This window comes from Camarhynchus parvulus, chromosome 20 (assembly GCF_901933205.1).
Source record: "Camarhynchus parvulus chromosome 20, STF_HiC, whole genome shotgun sequence".
Lineage (NCBI taxonomy): Eukaryota > Metazoa > Chordata > Aves > Passeriformes > Thraupidae > Camarhynchus > Camarhynchus parvulus.
In genome coordinates this window covers 14,562,696-14,580,377 of record NC_044590.1, presented here as the reverse complement: position 1 = coordinate 14,580,377, position 17,682 = coordinate 14,562,696, and the positions used below count along the sequence as shown (strand labels likewise).

The following is a 17,682-nucleotide window of genomic DNA, read 5'->3' as shown; positions in this document are numbered from 1 at the left end:
CTGATAGGAAAAAAAATGCCTGCTGTATTAAAAAAAAGGCAGAGTAAAGAACTGAAGGGAATACCAAATATTAACCTGGTAAGTTGTAACATGACGGAATATCCTATTTCACCTGTGAGCATCAAATATAACTGGAAAATTCTATTTTATGTGTAAAAGTATAAACTGAGGTACCATTCTGCTACTGTCCAGAACTGGTACCAGATACCACTATGGAGCTTACATGTCCTTTTCATCAAAAAGATGGAAGGACAAGAATACAAAAGCAAACAGGGCAAACTAGCACAGACTGGCTATCCAAATTCTCAGACAAGCAGTGTGTGCTAGGCTTTACCAACTCATCTTGCATTTACCCAGTCACTGTGGAGTCACTACAGCCACCACATAAAACAAGACTGACAGCCATGTAAATAGAACTCGCAGTCCTCATTCCATAGTTTCAGCTTGTTAACTCATAAAGAAGTATGAATAGTATTGAATATCTGGAATGAATAGTAGAATTACTTTGATCCTTGAATACGTTAAGAACTACAATAATTTTATTTATTAGCTGAAATTAGATGCACCACTGTTAACATATTGAAGCTTCAAATCTAAACAAATCTGACTTGTACTCAAGTACAAAGTACATAAGTAGTAGCATGGTGTATCCTGGATTGAGTGTCCATCCATGTAGTATGTATTTTTATTAAATTAACCACATAGATATTAATCACTTAGAAAACACAATAAAAATTTAAACATCATTATCTTAGTAAGAGTTTGCCAGTCATTGAAAAACAAAATGAGATTGGTGAAATTTGACTGCATCAACGTAAGAGAATAATCTCATTAGCAGCTATCAAAATCCTATTCCCTTAAATGAGAAGACTAAGAATGCATTAGCAGCTCCTGGATTGCAGAGGCATACAGCCTCTCAACAAATAACACTAATAAATACTGGACAGCAAAAAGAAGCATTTGTACTTTCCCATTTCATACTCTAGATTATTAAGTACGATTCAGCAGAAAAGCTCATTTAAATCATAATTAATGGGGAGAAGATTGAAAATACAGAAACACAAAAAACAAACTAATCAAGACTTGTTTTGCAAACTGACATTATTTACAACCTTTTATGACATGGGGAGAAACCAACATACTACCAATGCTCTTTCTTCACTGGCTTTCTGAATGAATTACAGCATCACTTGAGTGTAAGCTGGAGAGCAAGTAGTCATACATTATTTCACCATCACTTTTCCAACTCCAACTAGACAAAAACAAACAAACCCAAACATAGATAAAAAGTCATACCTAACAGGGCTTTTGTCTTTTCTGAAAGGACTTTTGCTTCTAGAGCGACGTCTGCTAAAAAGAAAGATCAATAAGATTAGAAGAAAACCTTCCAATATACCACTCCTGGTTCTAAACAAAACCTATTAATGATGCAATGAAAAACAGAGAAAAGTCAAAAACCTTAATTTGATGCTGTGAGGCAGACCAATCTTCCCTCTGATGGCACTGTTGAATTTTGGACCAGAACTATGGCAGAAGAAAAGACAAGACACCTGAGTATTTGAATTCAAAATTTCCTGTCTGTACTCACACGACACTCCAAGTGCTCACCCACCCTTGCCTCTGAACTTGTCAGCATTTCCATTAGCAGCACTCACAGCATGCATCAGATAACCAGCTGGTTACCAATATATGCAGCACTTCAGACCATAAGGCACAGAATATGATCCCCTCCCACTTTCACCTACACCACAAAATCCCAGAATATGCAGGACTCTTCATGAGACAGTCAGTCATGGCACATTTGTATATGCAAACTATTCTGAGCTACAGTTACTGTTGTAACCATTTTCACCTGTCTTTTTGTCCACATGCAAGTTCTACATACTGACGACTGCAAAGCATAACGTTCATGGCCTGGAACTCTGCTTCAGAGCTGTATGCCAAGTGGTGCTGGCAGGATTAGTGCTCGAGTGTAACATTTTAAAATCAAAAGTTCCAAGAAATTTAAGGTGCAAGAGCAAACCAAAGTGGCTCCATGCAGACACCTGCAAGGGACATGTTCACTAATGGTGTCTCGGCTCTAACCACTGAAGTGCTGCAAATATATAAATGAAGCTTCCTTAGAATTCCTAATGGCCATCAAACCACAGAAGCAGTGAACCCAGCAGTCAGCTGTATACAGACATGTAACCACAAAAGGAATCCAATCTCTTGACTGAATCTAATTTAATTCCCCAGGCATCAGAGTCTCTTAGAACAAACAGTAATCTGCCCTTTGCTTCCATGTTAAGGACAGTCCTTTTGCTAGTTAATGGGGCAACCCAGGAAGAGACTGACATGAGCAGTAAGATTCATCCTATTGTGCTCTCCCTGAATTTCATCTCCTGATAGAGTTGTTCAAAAGGCAAAGAACAACACCTGTTAACATTCTTCCTGTATCTCCACCAAGCGCAGAGGCACTCTGCACAGACTGAACACTGTGCACTGGGCTTTGGCTTTCCATCTGTACACAACTGATTCTTTCTGCTGTTGCTACAAATTGATGTAAAACACCCTGAAAGACACGGCGGGCTGAAGACATTAAGTAGTCTTTCACTAAATCCATTTGGCCACACAATTTGTCTGAAAAACGTCTTCTTGGTCCTCAGTGGAGCATCAACGCTTATAGTTAAACTCAGCATCCACCACAAGGAGGAGGATGCCCATTTTTTTAAGCATGTCATGACAGAGGTGGAAGTAGCGGGCCAAGATCCAAAACCGTGCTGGCCAGGTTAAAGCAAGGGAAATATGGCCCTGTACAACACTGGAAGAGAAGATAACTACTTACTGAGAGAAAATAAGACATAAAACACAGACACATGTTGAGATTAGATCACAATTGATCAAAACCAGACTTTTTTTTTGCCTAGGAGAAATTACTCCCTTTCCTGCTCAAGTCCAGACAAATTATTGCCGGGAGTGTACATTCAGGTTCTTGTGTATCTATGGAACAACTGCCAAAAGCTGCATCTGGAAATACTGGTACTAATTCCAGAGGCTACCTTCTTATCAGACATAGGACTACCTTGCATTTTCACATCAGAGGTAGCACATGGTGCTCTCTATTTTAATTCAAATGCAGACAGACAAACCAATTACAGTGACTCCAGAACACTAACATGCAGACCCAACTAAACAATAATAAATAGTTAACACCATGAGTTTTCAAGGAAAAGGTGAAAGAAATATTTTAAGTATTCATCTAAATCTAATGAATAACAAAACCAAAACACAAACAACTAAGAAGTAACAGTTTTCAAATGCATGCACAAAGTGGGGGTGGGGGGAGGAGGAAGGAGGAAAAAGGGGCAGCAAAAACCCACAATCCACCACAACTCCAAAAATCTCCATTTTCTTTCTTGACTAGTACTATCTTATTTACAGAACTCCATGAGACCAACATCAAGAAATCCCAGACCACTGGAACAGACCAAGCAGAAAACTGGCTAGGGCAAGGTGAGAGCCCAAATTACCTTCTCAAAATCAACAGTACACCCTTTTCAACAGTATTCTCCCTGTGTTTTTCTAAGGAGACTTCCTTGTAAAGCTGCAGATCCCAAGTAAAGTTTCTGCATTGCTTCTACTGTCTCTACAATTGTTGCCCAGTTCCTGATAACCTGTACAGAAACACCATGTCACAAGCCATTAATCTCTATGTCTAGGAGTCATCTTCATTGTAAGATAAAGTCCCATGTGCAGCCAAAGCGCACACTTCCACAAAACCTAAGAGATGCCACAGGGCCCAATAATGGTCAGGTCAGAAGACAGCCAGCAAATTATCAGCTTTTACCTACTCATTCATATTCAAGATTCCAACAAAAAAATGTCGGACAAGGCAAACTCTGGCTAACAAAGTCCAGGAGAATCACAAGGAACTTTCAGTCATCATTGTAATAAACCTGTTTTCCAAACAGCTTTGTCTAAATTTGTAATTTCAAAATAGAAACAGGATGGTTTAAGTGACTGCTACTTTATGTTAGCAGCAGCTGGGATTTGCCCAGCAGATGTCTAAGCAAGACTACTCAGTCAAGTTCTTTCTCCTAAGAGACCTTATAATACAGCTGTGTAACACTTAAAGGACAACATATGTGAAAATAACATGAGAAAAAAACCCCTGTGAACACTAAGCCAATGCAAGACAGTCACCTAATTTTAACCTAATTTAAAATTAAAGCATTTAACCACATTTCAAGCCTAAAGTGAGAAACTCGAAGTTTTCAGGTTCCCTGTAGCAGTCTCCTCTCCTTTTCCTTCAGAATTATCTATACTAAACCTTCTTCCTCACTACTGCTCAGATGCCTCCTAATTGCTCCCAGTAATAAAACCATCTTGGTTTACAGAAAATCAGCTTGAAAATGAGCCTTTATAAAGCTCATGAGGAAGATTACAAGGAGGAGGAAGAGTAAAAAATAAGATAAAATAGAAGCCATTAAGCAATTTGATCTAGATACTGTGGTTAGCCACAACCCTGTCAGCAATAACTCCAACCCAAAACTACCAGACAGCCCCACAAGGAGAGATTCCAGAAATAAATTCTCCAGCCAGAAAGAGTACTCTGGCAGTCACTTTTGAAACACTGAACTTATGCCACTGATACAGAGACAACTTCTTCAAATGAAAGCTCAGTATTGGTAGATCCAAAGGTGGCTGGTGATGCAGGACGCTTTATCACCAAAGTTTTCACCTCTCTAAAATTCAGCATCTGTTACACAGATTTAAAGGTGGGTCCCTGCATTTTAAGAGCCCTGAACAGGAACTCTTCACAATCCCTTCTCTTTCACACATTTAGAGCCAAAACTAGAACTCTGGAATCACATTAGCATGTTTATCATTTTAACAGGACTGTTCATCCTCTACAACTGAATGACAGCAACTGCTTGCTGACTGCCATCAGTCAACACCAAACCTTCTGGGACACATGTGCTTGCCCTATACCAGTTTTCCACAAAACCATCTAAACACACTAGAATTCTACTTGGTTAAGTGAAAGCAATGATTTGGCAACTGAAGCAGTGAACAAGCTATCAAATGAATAGCACAACTATGTACCCTCAGAGCATGCTACATTATCCCTACTTCTTGTTCCCTGTATCTCAACACCAGAGTAACCACCCAGAACAGCTACGACAGTGTCAGGATAGCAAAGAAGACTCCTTGCAACTACTTACCTTTCTGCCATAACATATCTCAGAGCATTAAAACAGGCATGGGTTATTGTAGAAACATCAATACTTTCAACCTCTACTTGCAGAAATTATTTTGGAAGACCAGAACACTGGAACTCCCAAATTTCTCCAGGTGAAAAACGTTCTCACCCAGTGACAACAAGAAAAACAAAGAATAAAACCCTCCAACACAGCTGGAAGAACGCAGCAACTCCCAAGAGGTCCCAGGCAACTACAAGATGAAACAAAGGACATCCTCTCCACACAACGCTGCACTGGAGGGAAGGATGCCAGCAGGCTCCATACACAGAAGGCTGAAGTTTTTGATCAAGGTCCTCTGTACCTTGAGCCACAACAGTGGCACTGGCATAACCCAAGCAGCTACTGTCATCTTACACGTGCAATAGAGTTGTAGGAAAACTACTCTGCACTGCTGAAATCTTCACAGCTGAAGTCCAGAGCAGTGTACAGAGGCTCTGATACTCAAGACAAAGGAAAAGCAGGGTTGATATATTATGATCCCCACGTACACAGGACTGATGATGCACAGGATGCCACTGCACCTTAGAGGACCCAGGAACTGCAGCAGGTTTTCATGATGAAAATGCCAACATCCAGATGACTTAGCACAAGAGTGAGACCCTGAGACCTCAGGAAGTTTTTGTTTGTAGTCCAAGAGTACAAAAAGCCTGAAGAACAACATTACTGTTCATAAAACTGCACAAGCCTACAATTTATCAGAAGGTAAACAGTGTCTGCTCAAACATCTTGAAGAGATTTCTCTATCGTGGATGGCATTATATGTCATGATTAAAAAAATACATCCTTTTCAAATGCCTTCTTATAACATGATCTTTCATTCCAAGATTTGACAGCAATTGAGATGAGACCCAGACAACAGCAGCGACAAACAGCAGCCTCAAGTAATCAATGACAGTCAAGTACACAGGCCAGTTCTCACTGAGCTTCTGCAGAAAGAGGCAATGGGAAGCACAGGGGAGAGCCACAGTACAAACCATCAGAAATAATACTGATGAAAAAACATCTTTTCAGAATTGATTTACAAATGCCTGGAACCACCTACTGCTGAAGTTCTATCAAGCTAAATATCTGAGAGGAATTGTCAGCCTCTAAACAAGTCTGAGAAAAAAGCAGGGCAAATTTGCAACACATGGGCATTACTAAGACAAGACGCTCCCAGTCTGGATGCATAAACATGGAATATGTTTGTGTGAATATCCATTTATGGAGTTAATGCTCAAGAACAGCAAGACAGTAAAAATCTTTAGTAATACCAAAAAAAAAAAGGGTACGAGCCTGGAACCAAATTAACAGACTACTATTAATTTTTTGGCAGTTAAGCCATCAAGTTCATATACTTTAAATAGTTAGGACATAGAGAGAATTTGGTTGTTATACTGATTTTGTGATAAACTTAGTTTTCCACTCAAGCTGTACACATTCTTTCATTTGCTTTCCCATCTCTGTCTTGGCTAAGAATGAAAACTAGAAGAGGAATATTACTATCCTCATTTTCACTCTGTATTTACTGACATTCTTCAAACTTCACCTCTCACTTTCTTTTCAATTATAATTATTGACCGATTTAGAAAGCAGAGAGTGAAACTTCAACCTTCCACATTGTAACATTGAAGCAGCACACATGCAACTCTGAACAAATAACCTACTAGGGACTTCTATAGCGGCCTCTGAATCTGCGATCTCTGCTCCTAGACCGGCTGCGTCTGCGTTCTTTGCTTCTGCTCCGTTTCCTTTCCCGGCTTCTGCTCTTTTTCCGTTCCCGATCTCGGCTCCGTTTGCGTTCCTTACTTCTGCTCCTCTTTCTGTCATGGCTTCGACTTCGACTCTTGCTCTTTTTTCTCCTAACAAAGAAAAGTGCAACTTGAGATACATGCACAGTTCAGTGTTATCTACCCCACGTTCCCTCTGATGTTACAGACACTGATGGGAAAAGTTTGTACCTGATGGTATTCGCACTTTTTATTGTAAATGGGTGGCTAAGCGTGTCAGCAATCTCCTTTCATGAACCACATGAAGTCTGCAACAGCAGACTTTTCTTTTAAATTTTTTAATTGCTGGAGAATGCTTTCAGAGGAGTAAAAGGACTAAAAATCCATTTCCTATGTTAGACCTAGTACACAGCAGTTGCAGTACTTCATCTGGTGTTCGAACATACTTCATGATTTTAAGCATAAATTATACAGCAAAGTAAAACAAAATGCAACAAAAACAGAAAGAAAGAGGCAAGTCTGGGGGAAAGGAAGGCTGTTTCCTCTTAATACTCCCTGCCAATTGTCTTTTACATGCTGTTTAAGAGTTTTGCTTCCTACTTGCTACTCCCACTCATACTATTTAGAACACAAGTAAAAGCATCTGATCTGTATGATTCCAGGTGACAGCAGCATACATGCTGACTTCAGGGCATTTCTGTAATACACAGCTAACTTTTTACTGTTTTGTTAACTATCAACTTTGTAATTTTTCTCTTTACATCAATAACCTCTTCACCAAATGATGCTTGTAAGGTAAGGAATTTATTTTACAGACTACACACCTTTTGGGTATCACATCCAGGTGTACACACCCTGGAATTACGCTTGCTGAGCAAAGTGGGCTTGTACTCTTGTTTTTTAAAAAACTTGTATTATAAATTTAGATGTCTTCAAAGGGCAGGAACGCAGAGAATAGAGCAAGACGATTCAACACCCTAAACCTTTTCAAGAAATCACTGGTGTCTTTAACGGCTTTCCACTGCTCCAAACCACAATTCTACAGCAAATAATTTTTAAAATGCAAAATCCATTGCATAGGTAAATTAACAAAAGTAATTTAAATACGCTGAACATACTAAGTCTGTATTTTTATCTGATGCTAGGTGAATGTTTCTGCAATTTTGATTACATCAGTTGCAAAGGGTATTAAGTACATTTGTAAACAAAAAAAAATTTTCAAATTGCTGCAACTGCAAATTCCAAGCTTTTCCAAATTATTTCCTTGAACACCACTGACACGGATTCACAAGTCCACAAAAACCAGCAGCCTCTACCCAAATGCAGAGAACTGAGAAAATACTTACTTCTTGCTGCGTTCTTCATGGCCATTGGCACTGCTCAATTTGTTCTCATCCTAAGCAGGGTTGATAGAAGAACATCGTGAGGACGAAGTGGAAATATTTCAAGTGGTCAAAGGGTAATGGGAATAGGAATAAGAAAATAAAAAACAAAAATTTTAATACTAAATTACTTAATTACAGTTTAATGTGGAAAGCTTTAGAAAATTTAGGTAGGCATGTTTAACCACTTTGCTGCTTAAATTTAAGTCATACAATTACAAAATACAAGACTTACATCATTTAAAAGTATGTATTAAATTGTAGATACTTCCATACATGGCTTAGAGAGCAAGTTATCCTGTAGAATTCAGCACTCAAGCGACTAAATGTTATTTCTATAAAATTTAAGAGGAAGTCTGAGGTGTTTGTGAGCCCCTCTGATTAGTACCAAGGCTATATCTCTGCCTAAGCCCCGTGGCTACACTAGCAGCCAGCTACTATCGATTTCCTGTGACCGATGCCATTCCCGAGATCTTCACTCATTTTCGTTGAAGGGTTGTAAGAGCTTGATGTCACCTCTGTCACACATCTCGCCCTGAAGCAAACAGGGATTCACACTGCTTTAGTAACGTCGACTCCCAAGAAAGCCATCAATAATCCACCAGTCCAGCCTAAACATCCCCTATTTCCATACCTGTTTACATGGAAAATATCCATGTTAAGCCAGGACACAAGAATTTTAACACAACAGTTCACAAATTTTTCTTCAAGATGTAAACGTAACTGCTAAATATTACATTAACTAAATATACCACTAAAAACTTACAAATGCTCATCCAAAAATACACGACATGGTTGTAATAAACACTGCAGAACAGACTGACAACAGCTGCTATATAACTTATATACTGGCTTTACAGTTTAATCACATTGGTTACATCAAAGGTACAATTCCTAGGTGATTTAAACTTAATATACATTTCTTCCAAAATCAGTAGCTAAAGCATGCAGTCTGTTAACACTTCACCACCATCTGGTGGAAAACAAAAAAAGACAGTATTCATTTGCTGCTGGTTTAAGTAAAGGACATCACTAAGCTAATTGATAAAAATTTTACAGAAAAATTGACATTTCCTAATTAAACAATTAGGACAGAAGAACACAAGAGCTTCTTTTAGAATGATACCGCAGACTGTGATACTGTCTTTTACTTGCTAAGAACATTCTATTCAGGGATCCAAGAATTTCTGTAAATTCATTCACTCAGCAATTGATTTTCATCTGCCCTGTTGAAAGATTAACTGCCAGCAGCCTTCTGCATTAAAAGCAAGTCCCACTCTTCTTGCACTGAGCAGATTGTTCAAATATTTACTTGCCATGGGACTGGTGAAAAGGTTATTCTTGGAGCCCCGCTGTTTTCCCAAAACACTGCATTCACCTTGTTGCTATACCAAACTAGACTTCACAATTTTAGAGAAAAGGCTTTAGGATTTTGGGTTCTGGGGTTTGTTTGGTTTTGGTTTTGTTTAGTTGGTTTTTGGGTGGATTTCTTTGGTTTTGTTTTGATTGTGTTTGGTGGCTGTTTTTTTTTTTAACCTAGGGGACCACGGTACAGCGATACGTCACTCAATTACTACCTTATGATTGACAGTTCACACTGGAATCAAAGGTGAATTCATGGGAGTAGAGGTGAGATATCGTTAGGCAAGTCTACAAAGAGAGATAGATGGGCATTTATTCATCACGCTGAAGTGAAACTACTGCACAATATAATTACATTAACAGTATATATTAACTTGAAAGTTACATGTAATGTATGTCCAATAAGATAAATCATGAGGGCTCCAGGGATGTTAGTTTACAGTTCAGCAGTAGTTTCATGAATAATGCTAAATTAAGGTAAACAGGACCTCACTGGCATATTTTTTCTCACCTTCTTGTAAGGAGCTTCAAGCATTGCTTCAATATCAATATCATCAGCCATTTTTCAGGACACCTGAAAGAAGAAGCAAATTTCACCTGGGTTGGGAAACACCCTTGTGCTTTATATTCCAAAAGCTTTTGTTTAAGAGGTCATCACTGCATTGGCTCGAATTCACTAAACATTTACAAATTTGGTAGGTATCTCTAACAAAAACTGGAATGAAATTTTGCCCAATGAGATAGTAACAAATGTGTGCAAAATAATTACAGCTGCAAACAACAAAATGTGACTGAACACTATTAGCCAGACAAAATCCAGAGGTATTCCATGAATTTCTTTCAAAACAAAGAGCACAGCATATTTAAGACACAAACACAGCTCTGGTGGCCATCTTGAGAAGTGCTAGAGCTTCAGCAAAGGACAATGAACAATCAGGCAAACCAGTTCACAGCTCCTAGCCTTTGCCACCATCATTTACCAATCTCAGGATGGGGATACCATGGTGCTTTAAGAAATGCAGCTTCCTCCATTACAGGGGTCACAGGAAAACAGTTATGATTCCAGCACTAAGAGCTACTAAAGCATACAAAAAGTCCATCCAGTCTGGAATTTCACATCCCAAAACAAAAACATCCATCACACCAGGGAACACTTGACACCACAGACATTTCAGGTTTAGCTGCCCCTCTTATTTCTAATTTCAACCCCTCAGTATAATTTTATGTTCACTATACTCTGAATTACTTTGACACTTGATTTCCTCTCCCTATGCAGGTATTCTACTAAGCACCTCTCAAGACTCTTGGCATTAAACTTAGATATTCAACTTCCTCAAACCTCTTCGTGGAAGTTTCTCTTCTTTTTCTTTCTTAATCTCCAGAATGGCCAGTCCTCTAGATCCGAGTCTGACAGCCCAACACTGAAGATTTGTGTGTGCACCATAAAATGGATTTTCAATTATTCCGATTAGTTCTCGCACCTTGTCTACAGGCAGTAGAACTGTGCTGTCCCAAGACTTCAGCAAAATAGTAAAAAACCGCTCCAACACATCAAGATCCTTTACACCAGTCACTTAAAATGTCGTAATTGAGAATGCTTTGTCAGAGTTGCAGCACATCTGACCCTGGCCCGGGGATACATTCTAGAATAAAACATCATCCTCAGGAAGGATCACAACACTGGAAGTTCACATTCAATACTTAATTGAGGCATACTAACCTCATTTTCAAATTATTACCTGTTGGGCTACAGTGCTACCGCTTACAGATATAACTGTCCTTCCTTTAAGTGTAATAGCTCAATTTTACTTTTTACTACAGTATTTATAGTCAGCTTTTCAAGCCATCTACATACATGCACATGATTTAATTCACAGCTGTTCTACCAGGATGTAGTATAAATAGTACATCAGTATGATTAAAGGCATGAAAAAGGCAAACCCAGATTTCTACAAAAAAATTCCCCCTGGTGACAGCTCCCACCCAAAATTACATTTCCAGACGTGTGATTTAGCCAACATATCGAGCTACACTTGGGGAGGAATTCTTCATCCTGAAGAGGGGTGGCCATAATAGGGACCACCAAATCCTGACTGGCATGGAAAAGTGCAGAGGGAATGACTATTACTGCATTCCCCCAAATAATAAGTGAATGAACTATCATCCAGTGGATTCAAAACAATGGTCCTTATACACAAAGCATTTAACCATTGAATTCACTGTTGAAGGGCACTGTGGATGCTAACAAAGAAAAAGAAGCACATACAATGTTTAAAAAAAACAAACCAAACCATAAAAGTTTAAAGAAAAAGATTTTCATTAAACAAAGGCACGCCTCATGACCCTGAACTACAACTAACTGACAACTAAGCGCACACAGAGAGAAGTGTCAATGTGTGACTGCGCTGTTCATTCTTTTTTTGGCATTTACTGCTGGCCACCATAATTGGATCTCCTGAGCTGCAAGGACCTTTGGCCTCACCCCAGTAATCTGTACCCTTTGTACTCTTTACAAAACACTTCCACTGAGACAATACCATGTTACCAGAATTCCTTCTCTATGTGTGCGCCAGTCCTGCTATCAGCCCTACGATGCATACATGTAATGCATATAATCATGCTTCATACAAAGTTCGAAGTATTTTTTTAAAAAATGCAAACGAAAGCCCTTAATAATTTCAAATTACTAGAAAACCCTGACAGATTCTCAAGTATCTTTCATTAAACAACAACGCTCCAAATAATTTTCCTAAAAGCCTTTTAGCTTTCTCAAAAAAGCTAAGTATGGCTAACTCGTTTGTAAAGGGGAAAAAAGAACCAAAACCACCCAAACAAGCACACGAAAAACACCAACAAAAACACATGCCAAAACATCAAAATAAAAAAGGAATGAACTACACTTGAAACTTTGTGGATCTATAGAACACATAAAGGGACATGAAATTTATTGCAACGGAACTAATCACTATTTGGAAAGAAATAATTCTCTTTCTGCTAAACTATACTACATCAAAGGAAATTAAAAGGGTCCCGTTCTCAAAATAATTTGTTTTAGAAATCCAACGAATGACAATTCGACACGTTTTCCATGTAGGGTCCGGGAAGAACATCAGGAAACTTTAGGGAGGACTCCGACGCCTCAGAAGAGAAGCTAGCCTCTCAGCAGGACCCATACGCCTGCGGGCCGGTCCCCAGCCTGCAATTCCCTATTTCCTCAATTCCCACATACTCCTGACAGGATCGAGCGGACCGAATTCGGTTTTCCCAGAAACAGTGATGCCCAGCGCTGCCTGCCCCGCCGTGGCGCCCTCCCACCTCGCTTCTTCCTAAGGCCTTTACTCCCCGCCCGCCCGCTCGCGGCGGCCGGTGCTCCTCCACCTCCGCCCCGTCTCCCTGCGCGAACGGCCCCACAGCTGCTCACGCCCGGTCCCTCCGCACAGCGCCATCACGAAAAGAGAGGGGGAGCTGGAGCGGGGGGAGCCGGGGCGGGGCAGCACCACGCCGGGGGCAGCTGGGCCTTCCCGCTTCGCGGCCACGGGAATAACCAAACCGCACAGGGCCCGGCCGCGGGGCGGGGATCGCTGGGCGCGCTAGCCCTGGTGAGGCGCAACGCGGCCCGGCGGGCAGGGCCGAGGCAGCCACGGCAGCGGGAGGTGCGCAGACGCCCAGGCCGCAGCACCCCGTGGACCAGGCCGCCGCTCGCCAGGCGGCAGGGCCCGAGGCCCACCCGCAGTTACCTGCGCCGCGGGCGGTGCGATCCTCGCTAGGGCCCCGAGGTCCGGCAGTAGCGGCTCTGGCGTCACTACCCTGGCGGTGGGGAACGGGCCCGAGGGCTTGAGCACCTTCTCCAGGCGTCTGAATCTTAAATGGACGGCGGCGCTCAGGCAGCCCCGGGGAGCGGGCGGCGAGGGGCGGCGCGGTCGTGAGTCGATCCCGGTGCCGGTCTGACTCCGTCTATGGCTCCGCGGCTGCTCCCGAAATGGCGCCCGGCCGCTCGCGGCTCCGCGCACAGCACGGGGGCGCCCAGCGCACCGCACAGGGGCCTCTCGCGAGACGCACTGCCAAACAAGCCCTTACACGCCCGAGTTCGCTGCCTCTCGCGAGATATCGCGCCCGGAAACAGTGGCTCAAATGCTCGCGAGACTTGGGTAGCCATGTGGCCTTGTCACGCGCCTTTGCGCTCTCGCGAGGTCTTGCCCGCCCGCCGGGAGGGGCCGGGGCCGGGAGGAGGGAGCCGAGGCCGCCGTGGCGCGGCCGCCGCAGTGGTCTCGCGGGGCGGGTGCCTGCGGGCTTGTGGGATTCCGGTGCGTTCGGAGCACCCGTTCCTTCCCTGGCTGTGGAAGAGTCGTGTCCAGATCCTTCAAAGACATTCTTGAGCCCCATGCCGAGGCCTTTCATAGACTCTTGGTTTCCAGCAATCTAAAGTGGATTAGGTTATGGAGTGGACAGGAGGATGAAGTTACTGTGTTCCTTCACCAGAAATTGTTCTGACGTGATGATTAAATAGCGTCTGTGGTCTGATCTTCGTCCATTTGGCTGAGGGCTTGATGTGGTTCGATCAGATTAACAGTGCCCGCCTTCGGCCGTACTCTTCCGCCAGAAACTACACCTCCCTTCATGGGCTGGCAGTGTCTTGCAGATTTTTTTAGCCGCTTCAATTACAAGTAAAACAATCTGTCAATGACCTGCTTTTCAGGTGCAGCTTTTGGCCCAAGCCAGATTGCTGGAGCCTTGAAGCTTAGCTCAGAAGGGAAGTAGTGTTTTGTGAAAAAAGCCCCTCTTTAACAGTGCTCGACACGCTGTCTCATTAACAATGCTTTGTTTCCCTGAGAGCTCACAGAATGGTTCATTTGTATTTAAACTTAATAATACAGTTTGGGGCAATTGTTCAAGGTAGGACAGATAGCATTAAGTAAGTTTCCTGCTGCAATCAGCATGAAATAAATTGTTGCTGGGGAATTTTAGGTTGTTTTGTTGTTGTTGTTGTTTTAGAAATATGAAACAGCTGAAAGAGAAATTCTAAACAAACTTTGCCTCCTGAAGTTATAATTTTTCTGAAAATCCCAGGCTACTGTCTCATTTAATTTCATTTCTAACTAAGTTTCTGAAATGTTAATAGCAGAAAATGATCCTGCGGCTCTTGCCCGGAGTGTCCAAGTCTTTCTAAGATGAAGTAGTCATCTAGTAGAGTTTGGAACATATAGGAAAAATTATCTGTTTAAAATTAAAAACAAAGCATGATTATAATAGGGTTTTTTCCAACCTAATAATTTCTGTACCGTTTGGTTGTCAACAAAATTACTAGTGTTCTTACAGACAAAATGAGGTTTGTTGTATTTGTTCCCATGCACTGCTAAGGTTGCTTGTCTCTTACTCCTTGGCTTCCAGTCAACCACCAGGTCTGGTATAACCATCTCCATGTTCCTTGTTCCCTCACCTTGCTGTGAATGTGACTAAAGTATGCACAGAGGCTCACGTTGGTGGATTTACCTCCGGCTTTTCTCTATCACCATTTGCCTGTGGAGCCAGGCTCTGGAAGGGGGTACACAGATACGGGGTTTTTTATCTACTCCACTAACACCCCTTGGCCGTGGCTGGTGCCCAGGCATTGTGGGAGAAAGGATGCAGCCCCACGCTAACAGTACTCACGGAGAGGGTGAAGATGGCTAATGAGGGATCCGGAGTAGCAAATAGCTGCACAAGCCAGCCCTGTTGCCAGACCCGGCGTATCACAGCAATGCCCTGACCCATCAGCTGTCGACGCTCAGCTCCGCAGGGCAGTTGGTGTGGTCAGTACGCACTTGGCTGGATTCACCTCTGGAGCTGAGGGGAAGCTCTCAGCAACACACTTCCTAAAAAAGGTTTTCTTGTTTGTGGAATGGCTTGATTCAGAGAGACTGGCTCTGCAGTGCTGAGACATAATGCCGACCTATCGCCGGGGTTCCTTACTCTAAACCTGGCTCCGTACTCGCGCCAGGAAGTTCGTTCGCCTCAGGGTCCAGGGTTGCGGTCGGGAGTTTGTGTTAGCTGCGCTGCGAGGGGTAGGAGGGATCGCGCAGAACAACCAAAAAGCAAGCAGGCGAAGGAAATAAAAGCACTTGTTTTTCCCACACCGGGAGTCGAACCCGGGCCGCCTGGGTGAAAACCAGGAATCCTAACCGCTAGACCATGTGGGACTGCATGGTTGGTTTTTGCTTCCTGCGCCAGCCAATTCCTGCATGGTTTCGTTCTTGTACTGTCTTCTGTCTGCTCTGCTTCCTGTCTGCGCCGCCCGTCCGCACGACGCGCTGCCCACCGCTCGTTTCCCCCTGCCCCCGGCTGACCGCTGTTCACTGCTCGCACCGTTGGTCAGGATCAGGGAGTGGGGTGAGGGGTGCACGGCCACTCCCTCGCTTACTTAAAAGATGAGGCTGGAAGTTGACAAAACTGAAGTAGGAAGTTACTAATGGGAAGATGAAGAAATGAAGTACGACCTAAAAAGGCACAGAAACTTTGCAACAGCCACCGATGTGCTCTGAAACAAATCTGAGCAACCCCAAAAGCAGGCAGAACAACTGCATTACCCAGTTTTGACCGAGGACAACGTTATCAGACACTGGTACACGGCAGGCAACAGGTGGACACTGAAGTGGCTGGCTGCGGATGTGCCGGAAGAACTAACTATTGAGCATGTGGAGGAGTAATGCTGGATATTGAAGAAACTTCAGAATCAATGTACCTAAACCATTTTAATCTTCCAAGATGTAACTGAACCCCTATATGTGGAAAATTCAGACCTAAATAGGCAAAGGAGAGAATTAGGACTATTGTAGTGAACAGAGTGTAAAACCAGCAGCAGTGACATTAATGTATTTAGGAGGTCAGAGTTGCTACCAAGGCAGAAAACATCATTATGAAAAGTCTCCAGTTACCCCCACACTGAGTGAGTAAATGTTACATCAGCATATCATGTGCTTGCTACATTTAGATATCACAAAGGTTTGATTTTTGGAACAGCTGGTTGGAGAACATAAAAGAAGTGATTGGGTTTAATGCTGAGTTTTGTGAGGGGCTGTGAGAACAGTCATGCATAGCAATGAGTATAATGTACTCTATCTGGTGACATTGAAAGAACAACATCAACAAAGAAATTCCTACCTCAAGAGCTTATTAAAAAATTAATAAATGGAAAGGATAACATGGTTGTAAGAAGCATGGAGATTCTAAAATTACTCAGAACACTTGTATTACCACAAAGAAAAAGCTATGGCTACAAAGCACCAAAAAAAAAGGTTATGGAAATATTAAATTAAAGATAAAATACCCTTCAAAATGTGAAGGTGGCGTAGACCGTGTCCATATGCCAGCAGAGAAAATCCTGAATAGGTTATAAACTATCAAATTAATCTGACAGTAACTACAGAAGGTAGATTTGAACAGATTCTCTTTCCTTGCATGGATCCCAAATGCAGCCCACTGACCTCCATGACGTTGCTAAAGACATGGACAAGGTCTGGGTGACAGCCAGACAGCCCAGCTTTTTTGGCACACAATGATCTTAGTCTGTCTTGACATGAGGGGGAAATTTGCTCCCCAAGAACTTGACAGCAGTGGTGGAGAGATTTGAGCTTCTTCTATGTATCAACCTTCCTGTCCTCAGCTTCTCTTCTACTTCTAGAACTAGATTAATCTCTTTCTCCTTCCAGAAGGCCTAGTGAGATGTCAATATGAGCAGCAGTGCCCCTCCAGTTTTGCTTGCTTAGGAATTGCATGTGAAGGAAGGGCATTTGACTTTGTCAACCATCCCTGAAGATCGGGACCTGGGGGAGGCAGAACTTTGGCTTAATTTCAACTGGCCATGCTCATGCTGTTAATCTCACTGGTCTGTGAAGCTGTTCTCAGGGCCCCAAGAGCACTAACAAGCCCTTAGGCCAGCCTCACTTAGGGCTTGTGCCCCAGCCCAGCCCAGGAGCCCCAGTTCACATCAGCCCTGTGTGGCAGCAG

The 17,682-nt window shown here is 42.5% G+C and overlaps 1 protein-coding gene and 1 non-coding gene across 4 annotated transcripts in view; both read right to left on the bottom strand.

Annotated features, from left to right (window-relative positions):
• Window positions 1-13,762, bottom strand: part of RBM39 (RNA binding motif protein 39) — a 28,182-nt gene extending 14,420 nt beyond the window's left edge. The window contains exons 1-7 of one of the 3 annotated variants that reach the window (XM_030963598.1): window positions 13,437-13,762; window positions 10,211-10,273; window positions 9,915-9,987; window positions 8,302-8,351; window positions 6,893-7,087; window positions 1,459-1,524; window positions 1,297-1,350 (exon numbers count right to left, since the gene is read on the bottom strand). Coding sequence is in view for 2 of the 3 variants with exons in the window: in XM_030963595.1 (XP_030819455.1) it covers window positions 1,297-1,350; window positions 1,459-1,524; window positions 6,893-7,087; window positions 8,302-8,351; window positions 10,211-10,261 (416 nt within the window). In the remaining variant the exon portion in view is untranslated. The remainder of the gene's footprint in view (window positions 1-1,296; window positions 1,351-1,458; window positions 1,525-6,892; window positions 7,088-8,301; window positions 8,352-9,914; window positions 9,988-10,210; window positions 10,274-13,436) is intronic. The other 2 variants (XM_030963595.1, XM_030963597.1) reach the window with 2 other exon arrangements.
• Window positions 13,763-15,803: 2,041 nt separating this feature from the next.
• Window positions 15,804-15,875, bottom strand: TRNAE-UUC. The gene has a single exon. It is a non-coding gene; the product is annotated as a tRNA-Glu (tRNA).
• Window positions 15,876-17,682: the final 1,807 nt, after the last annotated feature.